Raw genomic sequence first — 24670 nt, 5'->3', positions numbered from 1 at the left:
TTTATGTTAACATTGACATAACAGGAATAGAGATAAACCCTTTCAGACTGTAGGATTACACACAAGCTACATTTTATCCTTCTCTTCCCATTACATTGTCTCTTTCCATTACATTGTCAACTTCTGATCACTTCAAGCTAAGGAATTTCAGATCGATCATATTAGATAAAAAGCTTTCTCGTCCTAACAAAATGCTTTTGACGTAAATGTCTTCAAATGACAGTCAATACAAGCAGAGAAAAAGTTGTCATTTTTATCCTTCCGTCAGCAAGGCTATAATCTTTAGGATTTTTTTTTCAAAAACAAATACATTTGTTTCTGCTTACTTTTATTACATGCAGAATGATTCCAATGATATATCAATGATATATTATTTTCCTACTGTCATGTATCACATCTTTTTTTTCGGAAGTTCTTAATCTTTCCCAGACAAGCGACATGACATATTACTTAAAGAAGTAACAAAAAACAAGATAACGTTATTGTCAGAATTGACAAACGATATTAATTAGCTGCAGTTCAACACATTCTTCATCTCCATTCTAAAATTTTGATTGAAGAAGGCGTAGATGATAGGATTTGCAACGTTATAGCTGAAGTGCATATAAAACAAAATGATATTTCCACCAACGGCACGCATCGCCATTAACCAAGCAGGTAAAAATGCTATTATAAATACTACAGTTACTATGAATAAAATTACCGCTGTTTTTATGTTGGCAACTCTGTGTTTTTCTTTCAAAGATTTGGATCGTTTTTGGCGGGATTTCTGTTCTGGAATCTGTTGCATTTGAACCGTTTCAACGTCCCCGTTTTCTGCCATTGTAAGTTTAGTTGTAACTGCGCAAGTGTGTGTTGTAACAGTTTGATGCGATGTATTTTGACCGCCATTTAAAAGTCTTTTCTTGGATTTTTTTGAACGACGAACAGCTAAAGACCGAAACACAAGACTATAAAGAATAAAAACTAAAATGACCGACACCAAAAATAAAGAGGCACAGAATTTCTGAAAAACACTTCGAACCCTCCTACTTATGTATATTTCGTTCGGGATACATACACCTTTCATCTTAGAAGGATCTACAATTTCATTTGTTTCTTTGTTGAAAGTTTTGTTGTCCATGATCGATGACAAAGTATAATTGTCGGTATCAGAAGGAAATGTTGTCCATATCCACTCGTCTTTCAACGAATTAACATTTACATTAGATGATAAGAACGATGAATTAGATTTTGTTCGAGTTTCATTTTCTTTCTTATTGCCTTCATTAGGAACTCCGTGAACTAAAGATGTTATTATTCCTAAAACTGCTGCAAATAGTAAAAGAAAAACTATAGTCTTCTTAGCCATTTTTACATCAAGAGTGTGGTTCCAAGGTCGGCAAATTTTAAGGTAACGATCAAATGCAATAACTACCATGATGAAGGCTGAAAATGGCACATTTGACGTTATTAAGAACTGGTATATCTTACAGGCTGTGTCGTACTGGATTCGTTTTGAAACGTACTCTACTACGATAGTGTATGGAATGATAATAAGGCATGTGAAAAAATCTGTTCCCGCCAAAGTCAAGATAAAAATGGTCGTCGTTGTCTTTTCTCTCTTCCTTGCGTACACATAAATCACTAAAGCATTTCCAATGGAACCAGCAATACTAAACAAGGCGAGCATACTCATCACAACTATGATTGCAGGGTAGTCTTCGTGTAACTCTAGACCAGATTTACCTTCGCCAATCATATTTTCGAGAATCTTAAGCCTAGAAACAAACAAATACAAAATATGATACATAAGCCCATAAAGGATAAGGCAAATTTTCGCCCTTCCAAATCGAAGATAACATTTTTCTAATCGAATTACTTTGTTGATATCTGAATTAGTATTTTATTATTTATGTCATATATTTGCTTTAGGACTCTAAACTTCTTCACACTGCAAAAAATCTGCCAAAATAGCTTGATTTTGAGAATTTGTCATTAATATCTAGATATGAACCAATGGCTAATCTAAAAAGATATTAAAATGTCCTATATATGTCATAGTACAAACATTTTAATTTGAAGAATATATCATTTCGCAAAACACCATGTGAACATTCACTATTGCTAGTCAAATATGTCAATTTCAACAAGTGAATGACACCATAACTTGCATTTATGTTCTAAAGTGTTATATAATCCTACTCATTTATGAATAGCACTCAAATAGTTTGGAAACGAATAAGGGCTTTTTGCCATTTTTGGAATTTCATTGGCGAAAAAACGGTTCTTATCAAACCTTTAACAATAGATGGAACAATAACACCAATAACAAAATAGCTCTTAATAGAAAAGGATAAAAAAGATAAAAATAAAAATAACAAAATAAAAGCTGATCAGTGTTTTGTTTAAAACTAAAAGCATACTTTATACAGTACCCCTCCCCCAAACTAATCCTGTTTTGTCACGAAAAAAACTATCCAAACATTTTCTTTGTAACCAAAAATCACATTTGTTTTCATATCTTTAACTACATTGAACTAATGTATTTGGCTTTTATTTAAACTAACGCGCTTATATTTTAGAAACCCGATTGATTTGTGTAATATACAAAAATAGATTATTTGTCGACCATTTCGTAATTAAAGTTACAACTTTTTAATGGCAAGATTCTCATTTAGTTTAGATAACACTCGTGCAACAATCACAGTTGACTTAAATTGGCTTTTATAAAGAGAAAAAAACTATCAAGTTTCAATAAATTATGGTTTTGTATAATTATAGTGTCTGAATAAATAGAACCAATTGTATTGTATACATTGTCTTTGACACTTTTCTAAGAATATTACATATTTAGACTATTGTATGGAGATCGAATCTATACCAATCCTATAACATTGTTTATGTTGGTTCACAGAAGTGTACCATAAATCAAATAATAAAAGCCAAGCAGGTATACTTGTTACCAAATATAAACAATTTAGATGTATAAGTGCTATTTCTGTTTTAAATGCGAAGCAATATCTGTAATAGTTGGTAGATATATGGTGTCACTAACGCATGATCATAGGATTTATTAGAATACAAAGTCAATTATTAGGAAGAAATTGGTTTGAATGTTTTCTAAATAGAAATGAAAATAATAAAAAAAAAGGAACATTCAATTGATGTTTTGATTCAAGTACACTATTAAAGGAAACTGGAATATTACACTATTTGCAAAACATTAATAAACTGGAAAGAATGTAGTCAGGCCATTAATGGTCCCCTTTCATCCTTTTGTAATAAATTGTATGAACAGAAGATAGATAGATGTTCATCCTGATTCCAACAGAGGTCGTTCAAAACAAGGTCATTATAATTCATTAAGGTGCACTTCTAGGCGGTTGTCATTATGATTATAAGAGAAATATACTCACTCTTCCTTGGCCATTACAATTCAGGTGTAGTATATCCGATAGATTAATTTCTGAAAAAAAATAATAAACTTATATGCTAAAATAATGCTTTTTGAAAACGTTTTGAAAGATATAAGTTTACTTACCGCGATTAAAAGTCCGGTCTCATAAAGGACTCCAATCAAAGGTACACGAGAAAGCCATATCTTCTGTGTATCAACCAAAGAGAGGTACAACAACAACTATTAAGTAAAAACCCAAGATAGGATAAAAGTCTGCCAACATTTATGTTTGTTGTAAAAGTATGTAACTAAACATTAAACAACCAATTATATCAATACTAAAGGTTATATTTTGTAGCAAAGCACAATCCTTATTCATGTTATTCAAACGTTGACAAAAAAAAAACCAACACTTTGTAACTTTCATGCATCCGAAGCGCTTTTCTGGTTAAACCTTCACCAGGAACTCATAAAGCCGAATGTGTCAAAGCGTAGGATTTATAAGTACAGGAACTGTTGACGCAATAACTATTATGTATTAGACATACATGAAGCACAAACAAGCGCTGAAAATGATGTAACTCCTTTTATTGATTAATATAATCATCAATTTCCTTATTATCTGTTCATTTGGTACGTTTTTGGAAATGAAAGGAATCCAAATTAATATAAGATGCAAGCGACAATCCCATTTATTAAGAAATAATAACAACTTGTTTGGTAGATTTTTCTTTTTCGAAAGGACAATTATTTACTTGTCAAAAAGTATCACGGTATAGTGTTCTAATGATTTCGAAAGGTTCTTATTTAGGTGATCATTTGAATTACATTTTTTTCTTTTGCTGACAACTGACATGGTAACGAAATATGTAATTTGTGACAATTTCGTTATACCAAGAGTCCAGTTATGTTGATGATTGATGTATGATGTAAGTAATTAAGTAACGGAATATGTAATTTGTGACAATTTTGTTATACCAAGAGTCCAGTTATGTTGATGATTGATGTATGATGTAAGTAATTAAGTAGAGAAACCGATACAAACTTCCAGTTGTTGAATTCACATTATAGAAAATGAAGCATTCTGTCAATTATCGCTAGATATATTAAACATTCAACCGATTGTTATCATAGTCAAATGCATCATTGCCAATTTATCAAACATTTTTTGTTCAATTTTATGCCGAGTAATTCTGTCTTTTATTTAAAAAAATAAGTTGATGCAAAAAGGGAATTTAGGAGTAAACAAGTTTAAACATTAATTCATTTAACATGTAAAAAAATATAAATATTCATCAAAAAGTACATTAAAAGGTAGTCCTTGTATACTTTTATTTGGCCTTTTATCTATAAAAAGGTGTTTTTGGTATACCATGTTAACTGCGCTTTTTTAGGATATAAGGAGTATGAATGATCACCTGAACATTTAAAATAATCGATCGTTTTATGTAAAATATTCATCAGGATTTCGGCCATTATTTAATCTGTTAAATAAACTTAAATTGTTGCGGTGCCTTCAATCCAGAATGTAGTAAATTGCACGTTTTAATATTCATTATTTAGCTTTTGCATTTTTTTTCTATTCTTTATGTTTTTGCCATTATTCTTTATTCTAAAAACCTCATTCAGACCCTCTTACATACTGAAGGTAGAACAAAGTAACTCAAATGATGACTTGCAATTATATATTTGTGTTTTATTGTGTAAAATATAATTCTACCCTACGAATCATGGCGATCATGTATCAAACATACAATAAAGGGCCTCGTCTTATCACTCTTATTTGTCCTCTGACATTCCTAACATTCTATAAAACGACCATAGACATTTTGGTAAACGTTATAGCATAAAAAGTAAAATAACAAAAATACCGAACTCCAAGGAAAATTCAAAACTGAAAGTATGCATAGTACCTTTTGGTAGTATACGTCATGGTACATCACCTTGCCACACAAATAAAAAAAACAAACAAAATACAAATTAAAATAATAACATAGCTGTGTACACATGGTTGGTACAAGAATAGCTCCTTACTAAACAACAAACAAATTCCTAAAATAAATAATAACGTAGTGTACCCACAAAAAGTATATGTCATTCTACAGTACCTTGCCATATAACAAAACCCTCCAAAACAATCAAAGTAATAACATAAAGCACCTTACCACACACAAAACACTAAAACAAGTGATACAATTTCATTCAGATGGTATACGTCGATAAAACAGCAATTAACCACACCAAAAGATATCTGGAATAAATATACTATCTTCAACAACAGAGATATGTCTATAGAACATGTCAAGCTTTTAATCGCCATGAGTCAAGAAAAGTGTAAATAATTTACAGGGTCTATTACGAATATTAAACTAATATCAATCTTTCTAAATGACAAGAAAGACAAGAACATAACAAAAAAAAAAAAAAAAAAACACTGACGAGGTTCTTAAATTTGAAAAGGCGCATGATCATGTGACTATGTTAGAATTGTATTCCCTTTATATTATAACGTATCACTACAGTATATTACAATTAATAAACCTTAGTTTCCATTATTTGTTGTGTTATATTCATGATGGTTTAAATATGAATGAAGGAGATAAGCGGTTTATATCATTGAGGGAGCCATAATAACATCACAAAAACCGAAGTCATCTAGAGGTCATGCATTGTATCAGTAGTGGGTAGTTCGATGGATTAAAGTTGCATTGGTATTCTCTGCAACATGCTCCTCACTTAAACTGTCCTTTACATCGTTAAGTATTTTGGAAATTCGTAGAAAATTCTACATAATAGCTATCAAAATCTTTACAACACTGGTGAAAGAACTGGACAAATATTACATACTATGTTAAGAATGAACAGTAAATGAATATTTATTCAGACGAAATCTACTAGGTTCTCCAAATTGCTTATGTGGTCTAATCGATTCTTATTTTCTATTTAACTGTAAAAAGTATGACGCACTGCGTAATGAAATGATTTTTTCAATTAATTATCCAGTCATACTGAACACAAACCTTCTTCTATTCGTCTGACTAGCTCTAACTTTAGATCAGATGAAAGATATTTTCGTAAAAGTTATTTTACAAAATGGCGAGAGATTTATAAGTTGGCTATTTTTAGGTCCTTTTTGTTCATATAGCTCTTCAACTGTTTCGGTTCTTATGCATCGTTGGCTTTCAAATATTAGGATTGAGTGTTCCTGATGAAGGTAAATCCAGAAAACGCTTCGGACGCATACAATTTATAACGTGTTGTTTTCATCTTTTTATCATTTTCTATTTCGACAAAGTTGTATTTCAGCTTTACATTTGTATATGATTTAGTGTATTGATTTCTTTCTTTTTTCTTTTCTTTTGTTGCATTTTCATTATTTTTCTATTAAGTGTTTTATACTTTCTGTTATGTATTTATTCATTTATATATCTATGTTCGTTTAATATCATAGTTACTTAGCATTCTTATCATGAATTTGTTAACTGTTTTTTTTTTAAAAAGAAACGGATGAATTTACAATATGTACAGCTTGTTTTCTAATACCACTAGTAAACTTTATTGTCGTATGATGATGTATGTGTAGTGATGACGAATAAATATGTTTAAACATATAAATAAATTGGTTTCAGTTTACGTAACTATATCCATAAGTTACGGTACGAATGTTCACTGAAAGTTCTGAAAACATTTATTACTGGAAATATCAAACCAATCAAATTTCATCCGAGAAAAAATTCGTGAAATTAATTATAATAAAAGTTATTTTTCAAATAAAAGGCAACTTCAATACTTTATTTCAGAAAAAAACAAATTGCCATGCTTGGAATGATTATCTTACAGTTTTATCAATGAAAATAAATAATTATGCTTGATTTAAGAGTAATGTACTTGTTCAATATAAAACCAGTCAAAGACAAGAACGGGAAAACACGTTTTCTTACTTATAAACAAGATAAGTAAACGTGAATCATGAAAATCCGGGATTGCGAAAGTCTCATTTAACGATTCCAGGCCTATATTTTAGTACGACAGACGCGCGTATCGTCTAAATATGGAGTCAAATGCTCGTAAAGGTACATGTGTAAGCAGGTCATGTTATGATAATGGCACGACATTCCAACGACGAGGTAAAATCCGCTGACAAGTTGCATTTTGGATGTTATCAACGCAAAAAGACTATTCTGGTTTGATAATATAGTGCCGGTCTTTATTTCTTCACTATGCATAATGTATATTGTAATTAACACATCAATTTTTTATTTTTTACTTTGCTTGCATATTTGTCATAGAGATGGGAGCCTGGGCACATTGGAACACTGGGGGAAGGTCATGAAAGATTGCTCACAAATCCATTCATTTTTGAATTTGGATATTTATCAACAACTTTAAAAATTACATCGTCAATTGCAGACAGTCCAATATTTTGAAAGTTGTAAAGGGAACATGTTTGTCTTCCAAGGGATTAATTGGATGCCTGATACACCGGTAAGCGTCTGCTATAATAAATTTAGCGCCGCCATGCTAAGACTAAGATCAAAGACAACTAAAACATGTCTCCTAGTATCTGAAACACAAAATCATTTTACGGTATAAGTTGACGTGTCAATTTTAATTGGTCGTCCGCCTAACTCTGCAGTAAGAGATAAATTGAGAATTCACCCCGTATATCGTAATCATGTCCATGAAATTTAATTACCACATTAATTGAATAACTGGTAAATTTATGGGCGAAATGGTGAAACGTATAAGGAATTAAGAAAAATAATAATAAATATAAATCAATTGCTTTAAAAAAACAATTGTAAACGGTCTTTCCCCCTTCTGAAACATGATTGATTGATTTGTGTGTGTATGTGTGTGTGTGTGTGTGTGTGTGTGTTTGTTTGTTTGTTTGTTTGTTTGTTTGTTTCTTTCTTTAAAGGGTCCATATTAGTGTGTTGGTGAAGTTTCTATATTTAGTTAGTTGGAAAGTTTTTATTCTATTTCACGTCCCGCGCGCGTATTTGTCTCGTGCCAGATTGTTGCGTCACGTGACGAAGCTTTATAATAGCGAAAACTTTTTATTTCTTTTTAGGTGGAGACGTTGGACAGACAACATGTATAGCGACGGAATACACACAATGTATTTCTTTTGTCATTGTAGGTAATTGATGTTTTGATCACAGTTCACGAGCAGTGCATTCTTTGGATTTAGTTGATCCTGTGTAACTTTAAAACACGTTTATCGATTATTTTCATACAATGTACATTTTTCAGCAGCAGTTTGTAACACAGATATGTATTTTAATCTAGGAGCAGACATTTTATTGTAGGATTTCCCTGAGATTTACGGAGCTAGCAAGCGATTTTTACGGCATTGAAACTTCTTTTCTGTACGGAGGTAGCTACACCACGTTGTTCTATGAAGATGTAATACATGTATACCCTGCTGACTGCAAATTTTGAGGTCAATTGGACATGTAGTTTCAGAGTTGATCAGATTACAAGCATGTGGATTTTTTTTTCAGAAGAGATGTAAATACAATATTAAAAACCAATTGTTCACAGAACAACTGAAGGTATTTCCACTTCTTACGATTCATTTTGATATGAAAATATTAAAATACGGTTTGAAGTGTCATATACAGTGTCAAATGATACCTTAATGTACGCTGATTCCAAAAAATATATGGTTTCTAAACAATTTTATTGAAGTAAGGGAGATAATTTGTTACTTCCGGTCTGAAAAATGTCACTTCCGGTATTATTTGATAGTTTACGTGACACTGATTCCAAAAATATATGGTTCTATATACTTTAACATCAAATAAGTACAAAACAAAGCTACTTCAGGTTTACACAAAGTCATTTCCGGTTGGATTTTCAAGCTCATGTAAATTGCAACCTAATGAAACGAGTCCCATGGCTTTATCGTGTCTAAATATGAAGTTAAAGCAAAGGTCAAAATCAAGAATGTAAATTTCAACTTTGACCTTGAGCTCAATTTCAAGGTCATAAACCAAGGACCTTTAATCAAATTACTCTGGTCTTACTTGGTAAATGAGTTATACCACCAAACATGTAATTGTAAATATAAAAAGGGAGAAAATTCTCCTTTACGGTCAACGTATTACGTGTTACGACATGTCGCAACTAACAAATTTTGTAAAAATAATTTGTCGATATCTTAAACGGTTTTTATAAGTGAAAATAAGCCAAAATCAAAATTTAGAATATGACCTTGACCTTTGACCTTGACCTAATTTTCATTTTTTTGGAACAAGGACCTCAAATCAAGAGACCCTAGGTCTCTATCACTTATGGTTTATCAGTTAGAAATGCATATCACTTATATCAAATGCATAAGGGGGAATAACTCTCATATGGAGTCTCCGGATAGCCTCGATCCAAATAGTCATCCTAATCCTGAATATGTAACGAGCAATTTGGTAAAATAAATTTGTCGTAAACTTTGACGGTTGCAAAGGAGTAGTGGCCACAAGAAAAACAGTGTTTGGGGAGATAACTCTTACAACGTAAAGTGTTCGGTTAAGCAGTATTAGTTTCAAACGAGTATAAACTGTACGATATCATATTCCAAATATATAAGCGACATCTTATAAAACAAGAACACAACGAAAGAAAAAAATTAGGCGGAAGAAAAAAAAAATAATAATCAGAACAAAATCAATAGGTCTTTCCACGGAAAAGTGGAAAGATCTAATAAAAAACTGAGATCTTATTCGTTCACCTGGTCGATTTAAATAAAATAGATATGAATCAGATCTTCCATTTTCTGTAGTATCTTTAATTTCGAGGACACTGGATGATATAGGATGTAAGGACACTGGATGGTGTATAATATAAGGACACTGGATGATTTAGGATGTAAGGACACTGGATGATATAGGATGTAAGGTCACTGGATTATATAGGATGTAAGGACACTGAATGATATAGGATGTAAGGACACTGGATGATATAGAATGTAAGGACACTGGATGATTTAGGATGTAAGGACACTGGATGATATAGGATGTAAGGACACTGGATGAAATAGGATGCAAGGACACTGGATGATATATGATGTAATGACATCCAGACATAGAAGGAACAGGACATCAACAATATCTCTGAAAGCTCATAATTATAATTTCTTTAAAAGAAAAAATGCACATGATTATTGTATGAGGTGAAGAAAAACAAAATAACGAATTATAAAAAATATCTCTGAACGTGAATCTAAATACTGTGGCAAGATGCTTTTTCATTACATTAACTATTTGCGAATCAATGCAGATCAACCAGTAGGGCGTAAGCAAAATCCGAGGCATTTACACGGGTCAATGTAAGATCAATTTTAGGTAAAAGATTAACTAGTAAATGAGCACTGTCTTCATAAATCAGGCCGTTGGTTTTCTCATTTGAGTTGTTTTAAATTTGGTTATGACAGCACCATGTTGATAAATATTCCGTATCTACTTCACAAATAATACATGATAGTCTTGAAGTATAGATTCTTGGAACTTACGTTGTTTATCATCTTAATTATGTGTTAAAGTGTTCTTTTTATTTGTCTTTGCATATTTTTAACCTTTACTGTTTAGTCCATTTTTGATAATATCCTTTTGACGTGGCTCGATATTTATACATCCCGCCATTGTGTTATAGCGCTATGGTCATTTTTTGTGTTCTATTCTTTCATTTCTTTGCTTATGTACTTTGTCTATAGAGTGTCTATACTGTGGATTCATTATTATTCGTTTGATACCAATTTTCGTTGATTTCGTGGGTACAGGTGAACCACGAAATTCAATGTTCAACGAATAACAAATTTTCTATAGGATTGTATGCAGACTTCGGCAAAACCACGAAATTAAATATCCACGAACATGTAAGATTTCTATAATCCACGAAAATTGGTACCCACGAAAATAAATGAATCCACAGTATGCCATTTTGTGTTTCTTTGTTGATATAGTTGTTTATCTTTATAGTGATTTAAAAATGTTATACGTATTATGTCTGTTTGTTTTGCTCACACATTGTTGTCAATATAATTGAATTCTATGCAACTTTCATACAGGTGAGAGGTTTAGCTAGCTATCAAACCAGGTTTATTCCACCATTTTCTACAAAGGGAAATACCTGTATCAAGTCAGGAATATGACAGTTGTTTTCCATTCGTTTGATGTGTTTGAGCTTTTGATTTTGCCGTTTGGTGACGGACTTTCCGTTTTGAATTTTCCTTGGAGTTCGGTATTTTGTTATTTTACTTTTTATAGCTAGATATGCGGTATTGGTTTCGCTCAAAGATAAATGTCGTCCTTTGACCAATAGTTCCATTTCTCTTGGATAATTATTGCAATGGCAATCATACCACATGTCTTTATTTTATATTCATTTTTCCTAGTGCCAAAGATCTTTCCTTGAACTTGACTGTGTCGTGCTTTTTTACCATGTTTAAAACTAATGTTTGATATCAAATGTTTGTTTGTATGCATAAATTCTGAAACAGTATTAAAATCCATTATCAATTACTTTTCCTTTTATCTGTCTCAATTGTATTTTAGACGCCATACGCCAACCTTTCGTATCAGTTGACAGCAATATTTGAAACGAATATAGACATGAAAGCAACAGTGACTTACCAAGGCTCACATCTCATAAATCTATTAAGGAGACAAATCAAGGTTACAATCAAAAACTAATTGAATCGCATATGCTTAGAAAGGAAAGAAACTGGGTGAGTCGACAGAGTAAGCGTCCCTGCTATGTATGCGTTATGCGCAATAAGAATCCACACACAATCACAATGTCATAATCGGAAATAGAACAGAAGCAGCAAAATTACAGAATAGATGAAAATTCTGTCATCTAACCATCTGAGTCATGTCGTTCGGTATTTGAGAATAACAAAAGGGGGAAATGTTAAAATAAAGATGTACAAATGTATTAAGAATGATGAAGAATTTTAAAGCAGATAGAATTTCCGCATAAAACGAAAAAACTATAATAGAAAGCATTACATATTCCGTCACCACTGCATGTAATTTTAACCAAACCTCTAAATATCGTCTAATAAAGTATTATACAATATATTTAAGTGTAATTTATAAAAATTGATGTTTTTCCTAAAAGAAAACTTGCATTATTAAACGAAATAAGATAGTTCTGTAGGACATAATTAGAATGTTACATAATATTAGATTGAATCTTGATATGATTAAATTACAATGTTTTGATAGCGTTTTTACAAAGCCTATGGTGAGTTTCAATAATATTCTCAAGCGTTATTTAGCGTTCATTTAGTTAGATTATCTTAAAAGTCAAGGCTGTATAATATCTCCATATTTGATGGGCTATATCACAAACCGAACCTAAAAAGAATAGCCAATTTAATCTAATGTCAACTTTGCCTGAGGGAGTTGTAACATTAGTTTCTTTATATATCTTTTTAAAGTTATCAACGGAGAATTTGAATAAAATAACATGCTAAGAAAGCTTAAGGGAGCACGGTTTTGTGCGTAATATATTTATACAAATATGCGTATAAAGCATATTTTGGACGTAAAAAAAGAATAATACAGAGGTTTCTTTCGTTAAAATCAAATACGTTGTTACATACACGAGCGAATCGAACAAGTTGAGATATCTAAACACCATAAGATGGTGACAATGGAACGTCACCATCTAAAAATGGATAATTAACAATAGGAAATGAAAAATCATCTCTTTTATCATAACTTTAGGTTTTAAGCTTCCCGTTAAAGATATAGATATCAAGATACAGGAAAGGGCAGTGTTCATTGTTAGTATTAGCTTTAATTATAGTCAGTTCAGCAAGATAAATCTCTTTAGTGAACATACTGAAGTCGTCATTATTGAGAGCCAATAAATTATCCAAATATCTAAAAGTGTTAACAAATTTTTGCATCAGATGTTGTTTCGATGGGTCTTTGCTGATTTTATTCAAAAACTATAACTCATAACAATACAGAAACAGGTCCGCAATAAATGGTGCACAGTTAGTCCCCATTGGAATTCCGATAACTTGACGATATACGGAATCTCAATAGCGAACAAAAATGTTATCTAGTAAAAACTCAAGGGCAGTAATCGTCTCAAAGCTGGTCCAATTGACATAGTTCTTTTGTCTGTTGTTACTAAAAAATGACCTCAAAGGGTTAGAACATATATATTCGCATTCTGACTTTTTAAATGCCAATTTAATTAGGTGTGTGAAGATTATGAGGCAAAGTGGTATATAGGGTAGAAAAATCAAAACTGTTTATTATAAGGGCTATATTCAGGTTATTATGACTGTTGATCTACAACAAAAATAATATACTGAATTAGAGAAAAAGTTTTTCTATGGTCCAAATGAGCTTGCTCCATCTTTGAATATTAATGTTAAAATTGAACATTTTTCTTTGTTATCTGGACAAATGTCTAAATCAATCACTTTCTAAGCACCTGAAAGCTATTTTACATTACGACACGAATGCGGCAGTTATTTTGTAAAGCTTTTTCAATATTGCTGTTTATCAGTTCGTGTTTTATTTTGCAGAGAATGCCTTGTCAATCTAAGTATTGTAATTCATGTATACTTAAGTCACATTTTATATCGTGAGAAGTTGCAAAACGTGTCGCTGAAGAAGCTCTTAAACGTACTTGCAATAATTGAATTATTGGTTTAAATGTATCATGCTTTCCAGAGTAGACACTCAGAGTTAAATGCCTGGCATCGATAACGTTAAGTGACTTAAGTATAACAGGAAAAAGGAAGTTAATGCCATTTGTAGGAGGCTGCAATTTTATCTCCAAGCAAAACCTTGCAGCTCTCTTGATACTCATTCAAAACTAGTTTATGTCAGGCCTCTGATCCGATCACGGCGGAAAATAATTTTCTATTCAGGAACCAAATACACAGCCGCTTTAGTATGCATTGACTTGACCTCTTAGTTCAGATAGTGTCATTCACTCAATGCATTAATGAATATAGAGAAATATTAGGCGAAACAGGATGAAAACGGAAATGTATTCTGTTAAAGAAGAAACTGAACTTGTATTCACAGAACTCCACAATTCAAGTGTTAAAAATTCAAAAGGGTTTGAATAGATGAACTGATGATTTTTATGAAACTGATTTACAACTAAGCTGTATAGACCTTTATTTAAATCTTTGTTAAGAATAAAATGAGATGAAATTAAAATCATAAAACGAGAATCAATATAATTACAGTAAATCTTGCATCAATGCAATTGCGGTGAATCTTACACCAATTGTACTACAATGGATTCGTCTTCAAATGTGTTTTCACATTTTTTTTAGCTGTTTATACATTATATCAATATAGATGAAAGCTATTTAAACAGTTGTTATCTTAAAGATCAAAAATGATCAGAAAACATCCTGCAGTGAACAGAAAATGAATGCTGATTAGTTCGTAATGTTCTCCATCTATATAATACATATCAAATTTTTATTTCTATGTGTCCAACGGACTCCAGAATCCCTCTGCCTGTGTACGTTACGTCCGCAACAGCATCATTAGCCAAGTAGTCAGACCAGTCTGCCTGTGGACGTTATGTCCCTGACAGCATCATTAGCCAAGTAGTCAGATCCCTCTGCCCGTTGACGTTACGTCCCCGACAGCATCATTATCTAAATAGATAGACCCCTCTGCCTGTGAACGTTTCGTCCCCGACAGCATCATTAGCCAAGTAGTCAGATCCCTCTGCCTGTGGACATTACGTCCCCGAAAGCATCATTAGCCAAGTAGTCAGATCCCTCTGCCTATGGACATTACGTCCCCGACAGCATCATTAGCCAAGTAGTCAGATCCCGCTGCCTGTGGACGTTACGTCCCCGACAGCATCATTAGCCAAGTAGTCAGTTCCTTGTACCTGTGGACGTTACGTCCCCGACAGCATCATTAGCCAAGTAGTCAGATCCCTCTGCCTGTGGAAGTTACGTCCCCGACAGCATCATTAGACAAGTAGTCAGATCCTTGTACCTGTGGACGTTACGTCCCCGACAGCATCATTAGCCAAGTAGTCAGGGATTGTGCTCACATGAAACATGATGCTGTCAGTTTTTGTATTTGTTCAATAGATGAAATGTTTAAATCGTCGAAATAAATTATAAGCTTCTAACTTTGACAAGTTTTCATCAAAAACGGATATGTTATTATGAAAAGAAAATTCTAAATGCGGATATAAGTAAGTTTAAAAATATCGATGAATGTGAAACGAAATTATTTCAAGGCAAATATCACTTGTCCAAATGTACATTTGTATAAAACTGATATTTTAATTAATGTAGATTTTACCTTTTTTGTTTTTTCCAGTTTGTCTATTTTTGACAGAAAAAAAAAAAAAAAAAAGGGAAATTACATTTGTATTGCTTAAGAAAATTTTTCCAATTTTTTTTAATAACAATTTATTTACTGAATTAATGTTTCCTTATATCTTAAATTGCTAATGCAAATTTTTACGGAGATGTTTTTTTAAAAGCTCGTAGTTGGAGATTCGATTTAAATTGGTCCATTTAAAATACCTTTTTCTCACGTGTTATCAATTTAACATTGCAGTTAGATCTTTGAATATTGTCTAAGTTTGCTCTTACATTTATGTTATTTACAATAAGGCATTAAATTATTGAACAAGTTGTGCCATCAAATTATTTTCACTTACTGTTCAACGTTCTATTTTAACATCTTACAAGGTCATACTTTTATCAGATTGCTTATTACATTTGCAAGATGGAATCAACAGTTTTATCGCAAAAATAAATCCATAAACATTGATTTACCTTACGACAAGATTAAAAGAATATTAAATCTTGAACAAATGCAACGGAATGAAACCTGAAAGAGACTGAACGCAGATAACTTTTGTATCAGCAAATCTATGAACAATGTATTTTTAATTCAAATATATTTCTATTCCGAAGTAGCTTTCCTCTTTATTCAAAATCTGTCTTTGCAACCTTCAATACTTAAGAAATCAAACAAAAGACTTTATGTCATTTTTAAAAGAAAATATGTTGTCATGTCGACACGATTCACATTTAATGACCAGGTGTGCTTTAAAACTATAGAAAATGTACATGAAGACCAGGTTTCTTGCATCATTAAATCGTACAACACATATAATCTGCCATACTAATCATTTCTAATGATTCATATACCTAATCTATCTAGATGATTCTGGTTCACTACAAGAAACAAAGAAGGACGTATTTTTATTAATTTCAAATCTGAAAATAATTAGTTGTCAAATCGTTGTTGACCTCACTTTTTGAATTTACTTTAGAGATTTGGCATTTTTTGTTATAACGTTTTCCTTTGATTTACAGTTTCTAAGGAGACTTTTTAAAGCACTAATGGTAGTAAATGTATTCCAGACTTTATCTTTTGCTCATAGATAAATCGTTTGAAGTCGTAGGATTCAGTCACTTATCGAATATCTTGAAGACTTTAAAGGTTAATGGTAGTAACAGGAGTTACAAAAAGGCATCTACGGAATGATAATTGAATTTATTTGAGATAAAATAGGAGCTAGAATATTAATGAGCAGGAAATGAGCGACATTGTCATTTGATTAATTGAATAATTTGTTAAAAAATTTACGGAGCCGATTAAATAATTGAAAGGTTTCCTGTTGTGGTTCAGAAAATGTTGAAGTTAGAACTTCAACGTCATTTAATGTCAGTATGATTAATAGGACTACCAAGTTTGTCATTTATCTTATTTCAGTGAAAAAAATGCTAATGAATTCGATCTTGGCAAATACAAATAACTGCTGAAGCATTGTTTATTGCATAGCTGCTTATTTTAAAAGGTTTTTATAAAAAGCAAGCAAAATATGTAAGAAACTCTACATTTGTTGTTATACTTCCGTGCTAAAAACGCAGCTGTGCAATAGTACTGTAATTCCCTTTATCGGATTAAATTTCTGGACATACATACTAGTCACTGAAATCACAGATGATGCAGTTTACCGTCCTTGGGTCACTGACCAGGATATGAATTAAAGAAAAAAAAGGACTTTACTTAGCAGGCAACATAAAAGGAGCAAAAGTGAAAAACAAAAAAACAACCACACTAGAAGAAATTCAATTAAGAGAGCGTGACACCTTTGGAGTAAAAATTTGTTTTGGAAGTTACATAATTGTAAGGGACGATACAATGAAATTGTAATCTCCTTGAATTAGCCTGTATTCCAGATGAAGACAGTCAGTAGATGAATCGTGTTAACAAATAAATAAAAAGTACAATATACGTTTACTAAACTGAATAAAAAGAATGAAAGACAATAAATAAAGGCAACAGTAGTATACCGGTGTTCAATAGTCATAAAGCGATTGAGAGAAAACAAATCCGGGCTACAAACTAACACCAAGGAAAACACATTAACTATAAGAGGAAAACAAAGGAACAACAGGACCACTGAAGTGCAAGAAAAACAAACGCCAACATTCAAAGAATCGAACTATTTGATAACAACTGCTATATTCCTGACTTAGTACAGGACATTTTAAGAAAAATGGTGGGTTGAACCTGGTTTTATGGCTAGCCAAACCTCACGCTTATATGCCAATGTTAAAAAGTATCGCTAAAATGACAACACTGCGTGACAGAAATACAGCACAAACACACGCAAGAACACTCAACAAACAAATAATATAATAGTCGACACAACATACAAACCGCAGAACAACAACGAACATCTTCCATCAAAGACAGATACCACAAACAGTGACGCACTTACATAACAAAGTCCACAAACACAATCTGCATAAAATTTAACAGGATAGAACACAAACAGTCGTTGTATCAGCGAAATACTGAATAATATTTTTGTAATTTGTTTCGTTTTTTATTCTAAAAATTCTATTCTAATTACTTTAGAATACTTTAAATAATTTCTAATATTTTCAACAAATGAAAGACTCTTGTACTATTCATGAAATGACATGTTTTATATCAACATTATACATTTTTGTAAGACCAGATGTGCTTTTAAATGTATCCCTAGACCACAGTTCGAACGTCATTTAAGTCACATAAATAAACTCATCATAGATACCAGGATTAAAGTTTTGTAATTCATACATTTAATCAGCCGTACAAATATGTCCTAATTATACTTATATAAAAATATAAAAATAAGAAGCTGTGGTATGATTGCCAATGAGACAACTCTCCACAAGAGACAAATGACACAGACATTTACAACTATAGGTCACCGTACGGCCTTTAACAAGGAGTAAAACCCATACCGCATAGTCAGTTATACATTATACTTTATTTATGTAGACGAATCCAGTATACCACTAGAACAAAAAAAGTCGCGTTCTTATCCTTTAATATAAATAGAACAAAGTTGACAAATATTTATAAACCTGAAACTGCTAAAACAGTATGTAAGAAATTAATGCTCTACAAACTGTATCCCACGAGCCTGCATTTAGGACCCCAGTATAATAAATGATGATTCGTTGATTTCACAAAAAATAGCCAGTTTTCTTTGAATAATTGTAGGTTGCTGTAATTCATCATCTATTATGATAGTCAAATGAGACTTTGATACTATGAATGTAATTGGCTTTTTTATTCTTAATTATTATAAAGATAAAGTCTACAAAAGCAATGATACTTAAACGCATATCTTTGCAATATATACTTCTCAAGAGAAGCTTAGCAACACAATATTTGACCAAAAATAAAGTAAAAGAAAGTTTTGATTTATCTTATCTGTGTTTTTATTTGTCTAGTAAAAAGTATTACATCTATGTTTGTCAAATGTCAGAGCAGCCATACTGTTCGCACATTTTGAGAGTGTAGGTCAAAATTGAAAGTCACAATTTAAACAATTTTTTGCACATGATCTATAGTTAACAAATGCATACGGATAAGTGCAGAATACGATCTTGGCGTAGTAATAAGATACTCGTATTACTTTGACAGTTGTGTGAATAAACATACACTGCATTGACCCATGTTAGTTATCGTGCCTCTGATTTCTGCTTATATGTTGTTATTGAATGATATATTCAGGAAATTGACGTGTAATAATTATTTAAAAGGATCCTTGATTTATATGTATAAACATATAATTATCGTTAATTTAGATAAAAATAATATTAAATGTGAAAATATTGTTTTTTAAACTCTTTATGTTTAAATTGTCCTGTTCTACCATTCAGTCTTTAAATGGAGTATGTGTGCTTTATTGCCGTCATTTATAAATCTCACATTAGCGTTTTGAATTTTGGGTGAAAAAACATGTTTACAAACTTGCAACAGCATAGAAAGTCTTCAAACACCATAAATGTTATGAAAAGGTGTGTGTAACAGGAATATACCAGCCAATACAGCGGCAAACATTTACCATGTTTTCTCTAGATTGAGATGAATTTCCAAATAATGCTTTCAAAGTAAATCCACCATTTGAAGAAAATCAATTTAGACGATCACGTTTATATAACAATACAGTATAATCCGTTACTAAATATCACAGTAATTGCATTACTTGTCGACTTCTTAAGTTACATGAAAAATTGGTAGGTTTAATTTAATATTAGTAAGCCGTGTTTATTGTTCGTCTTTTGTTGTTGTTATTCGTTGTTTGTGTGTTTGGTTTATTGGCGGTGAAGGGTGGTTGATGCGGTCTGTTTTAATGTGCTGTATTTTTGGCTTTAGTGTTCACGAATAAATGAAAACTTACATTAACATTACCAATTTTGCTGCGCGTCAGTTAATATAATGTCCTTTAACGGATCTATGCCAAAATGTTTGAAAATCTAAAAACTAATAAAAATTTTGTGTGAAGAACCCTTTTTTAATATATAAGTTTTATTTCGATAGATATTCTTTTTACATGGCGAATAATTTTTGAGATTAGAATCACACTCTTAATATATAGTTTGTCTTGTTTAATAAAAAAAGATATGATTATGTTTTCAATTTGTGCGGAATATGTTTCCGAAAAATATGCACAATTTATATCGTTCCAGATCAAAAGGTTTGGAGGTAAAAATAGAAAATGTAGACCAGTCTTAAAAAACCAAATTGTTAACAATAAAACAGTCAATACGAAAGTCAATGAAGGGATTACCAACCATATGTTTTGACAAATGCATTATCGATATATATTTTTAACAGAACATTTGAAGTTAAAATGTGTCAATTTATTCATGACAATACCAGATCACAAGATATTGTCGGATGTTACCATCCGGGACAGATAGAAATAAAATATAATTTTCAATTAATCTAGAAATCTGGCTGTGACAATATTTGGTGTAATCGTTATAATTTCAACAAAGACTGCGTAATGCACAATTCATTGAATTTTTCTACAGGTTTTAATAACAATGAAATGTGTTTGCTGACACAGAAAAGAGGCCGAAGATACCAAAGGAGATTAAAAACTAATTAGTCGACGAGAAATCGACAAATTCATGACTAAAACGAAAAATGACATTTAGACAACAGTCCCAAAAACAAAACACTAAATTGAATGATAGTTTTTAAGATATAGTCAGACAATTAACTAAATAATAATATTACCCTAAAGAAAAGAAGTATGATCTTATTGTCACATTTAGAAAAGACTTTTGTCATAAATAACTTCAATTTTAGGTAATAACTGGGAAATAGCAAAATAGAAGACATTTGTTTCATTCTGCTTCCCATTTATAAAAAAAAAAAAATATACAACCATATTTAGCCACTACTCATATCGTCAACTGAGACTTTAATAAAGCTGATACATGTAATATATAGTCGTTGAGTAATTCAGTGATCTAAATTTAATGTAAAAAAATAAGAAGGGTCTCCCAATATGAAAAATCTTATTTCAATTCAACAATGGCTTTCAAGAATCATTAACAACTGAGGAAGAGCGAGGACTGAAATCTATTCAGAAGCTACTGAGTTCAACTATAATATTGAGTTAAGTTCATACTACTCAAACTGTAGTTTTTAATGTGATGTCTTTATTAATTTTTGTTTATCTATTTGTCCTGTTCCCTTAGTCGCGATTTTAGTCAATGTGTATGGCCTTGCTTGAATGGTTCATATAATTCTTTTAATCATAAAAACTGAATATGAAATGAATTTTAAAAACTTTTGTATAGCATAAAGAGTTGAAACGCCCTAATGTCATACTTCTTTGTAAGCTATGTTGATTATAAGGATATGGTTGTGACTGCATGAAAGGCATGAGTATTGAACCTTTATACGTATAATCAGTATATATCTTCTACTTGAAACGACTTTTAATCATTTTAATATTTCCTTTCATAAGTTAGCAGTAGAGTGTTACAATTATGCTATTTAATCAATGGCTTTAACATTTGTAATGGTTAAGCTGAAGTTGCATAGTATTGGTGTCATACATATTTGTCAGTTTGTCGTAGTGATAATCCTCTTCACTCTTGTTTTATAATGACTGAAAGTAACTTATGACTGTCCATTTTTGGATTTCCTTGGAGTTCGGTTTTTTTTTAATAGATACTTGTTTATTCCAAAACATTTCATGATTCAAATCTCCTCAGTTGCCCAGGATGCAGGCTAAGGATCCCCCTTTATAATTAAACCAACTGCCCGGGAATGTTACTTTTAATCGTTGGATTTTCATTTCAGGAGTACTTAAACTCAACTTGTTGGACCTGAACTGCTTACCAAATATCAGTACCAAAGCCAACTTCTTAATTAAAAAACGGTTCCCATATTTAGTAAATCATTAGATTTAAATGCAGTTTCCGATAAAATGTTTATTATCTTTTTATCTTTTTGTCTTACTTTTTGTATTTGTGCTTTCTGTCTTTCGTCGAGTTGTGGTCTTTTGTTGCCACTTTTATATCTTTCTTTTTTATGGTATTCACCTTCCAAAGTTATGGATTTGTTTTTAGAATAATCAGTAACTTTAAAGCGAGGGAGACGAAGTTATAGATATTGAAATAGGAAACGTGAATAAGGATCGAATAATGCTAGTCAATCTAGTGGTCTATGTTTTGTAATATGACATGATAAATACTGAAAGAGTTCTGGAAATGTAAACTATAAAAAAGTTATTCTGACAAAAACAGAGTTAAGGATTGAGTTGCCAAAGTTCAGAAAAGCCATTTAGCTATATAATTCATCACCCATCGATGTACAATTTGTTATAAATAAACACAAGGTACTCATGATGTAAAAATTTACCAGTTATATTTGAAATTGCAATAGCATTGCTTTAAAAAAATCAACATAGCAGTTGAGGAAGTAAACAAAATATAAAAAAAATGTTTGATAAAAAATAAAGACAATCTTGGAACGATATATTTATAGTAATTCAATTTATTTAAAATTAAAAAAGATACAAATAAAATGATCTAAATAATTGTACTTGCTTACCTGTTATATAAGTAACTGTATCTTTCGTTTAACCAAAATCAAGTTTGTCTCTCAAGGATATACATTTTGTGTGTCTATCAATTGTAAGTCAATATCGTTTATAGTATAATGAATTACTGAACTTTCATCTGATCGCGCAGTGTATAACACATCGATTTGATTCAATTTGTACAGAAAATCTGAAACTGTCAACAGTAAATACGTTTCTTGCATTAATCAAGCCATCCTAAAGCATTAGTCTTTCTTTAATGATTTCAGCTGTAACAGCTTTCTTAATATCAAGGATTTAGATGCATGTATGTCATATGCCGTAGATTTAATTTTCTATTCCGAAAAAGACAGTCCATGTCCTGATGTTCAATAGAGCTTCAAGATTTGAAGTTTGAATAGATATCAACATTGCCTTGTCATTTGAATTCTTTTTTTTTCTGTATGCGTAAAATGTGTTCGTTTGAAATCATTATATTAAACTACAACCGATTTAGAGACCAGTTCGTTTATCTCTTAAAGGTATCAGGTATTTAAACCTGAAACATATAAGACATGTTATTGCTTCCGTTTGTAAAAGAAGGAATAGTAAAACATATAAACGCACACCTCTAATAGAAGGAATGATATGAACCCTAATCAATTCATGCATGATTATATTTATCATTCCTTCCAGATAATGAAACAAAAGTAAAATAACAAAAATACCGAACTCCCTGGAAAATTCAAAACTGAAAGTCTTTATCAAATGACGATTTCAAAAACTCAATTACATCAAACGAATGGAAAACAGCTGTCATATTTCTGACTTGGTACAGGTATTTCCTTATGTAGAAAATGGAAACGGGGAATGTGTCAGCCAAAGAGACAACAACCCGACCAAAGACCAGAAAACAGCCGAAGGACACCAATGGGTCTTCAACACAGCGACAACATCCCGCACCCGGAGGCGGGCTTTAGCTGGCCCCTTAATAAGATGTATACTAGTTCAGCGAAAATGGACGTCACACAAAACTCCGAAACAAATGAATGAATCAAAATAAAAAAAAAATAAAAACAAAATACAAGATTAACAAAAGCCAGAGGTTCCTGACTTGGGACAGGCGGAGTTAACATGTTTTGTGAGATCTCAACCCTCCCCCTATACCTCTAGCCTATGTGGAATAAACAAATACACAGCAATACGCACTGTAGAATTCAGTTTTAAAAAAGTCCGCGTTCGATGTTAGAATTAATAGGTAAAAGCAAAAACTAAGCAATATGACAACGATCAACATAGACTACTAGCAGTTACTGACATCCAGCTCCAGACCTCAATTAAACTGATTGAAAGATTATGTCTTCATCATATGAAAATCAAGCACAATTCCTCCCGTTAGGGGTTTAGTATCATACCATCATAAAATATACGATATAAGAACATAACCGGTATCATGCAAACAACTAGTTTTAGAAAAAATGTGTTTATTTCCGATACAAAGACCCTATGAGTGAATCAATATTAATTCAAAAAATGCCATCTTTGATGACCTGACAACATTATCGTATCGTAACTATATCCCTTCTGAATAATCTGTTTAAAGGTTTGGTTAGGTTTTGAGATGAATGACGACATTCTTGTGCTTTGTATAGAATATTACCATAAAAAATGGGATGTGATATTCCTGAACGTATAAGATGTCTGCACGTTGATTTATATTTACGAATGATGTCCTTGTACCGATGATAAAATTTAGTAAATGTTTTGACAAGTTTGTGATATCGAAACCCTGATGTAATAATAAAGAGATTTCTTTCGTTAAAATCAAATACATTGTTACATACATGAGCGAATCGAACAAGTTAAGATATCTTAACACCATAAGATGGTGACAAGGGAACGTCTCCATTTAAAAATGGATAATTAATAATA

The 24670-nt window shown here is 31.6% G+C and overlaps 1 protein-coding gene across 1 annotated transcript; it reads right to left on the bottom strand.

The window, feature by feature from the left end:
* LOC127720937 (olfactory receptor 56A5-like) lies at positions 1-22883 on the bottom strand. Its single transcript, XM_052227671.1, has 3 exons — positions 22771-22883; positions 3399-3448; positions 1-1760 (listed from the first exon to the last, which is right to left on the bottom strand). Exons 2-3 carry the CDS (start codon positions 3410-3412, stop codon positions 509-511), a joined length of 1266 nt encoding a protein of 421 aa, XP_052083631.1. The 5' UTR covers positions 3413-3448; positions 22771-22883; the 3' UTR covers positions 1-508.
* Positions 22884-24670: the final 1787 nt, after the last annotated feature.

The sequence above is a fragment of the Mytilus californianus genome, unplaced genomic scaffold (genome assembly GCF_021869535.1).
Source record: "Mytilus californianus isolate M0D057914Y unplaced genomic scaffold, xbMytCali1.0.p SCAF_11, whole genome shotgun sequence".
Taxonomy (NCBI): domain Eukaryota; kingdom Metazoa; phylum Mollusca; class Bivalvia; order Mytilida; family Mytilidae; genus Mytilus; species Mytilus californianus.
Note: the sequence above shows the minus strand (reverse complement) of the source record. Positions and strands in the feature narration are given on the sequence as shown.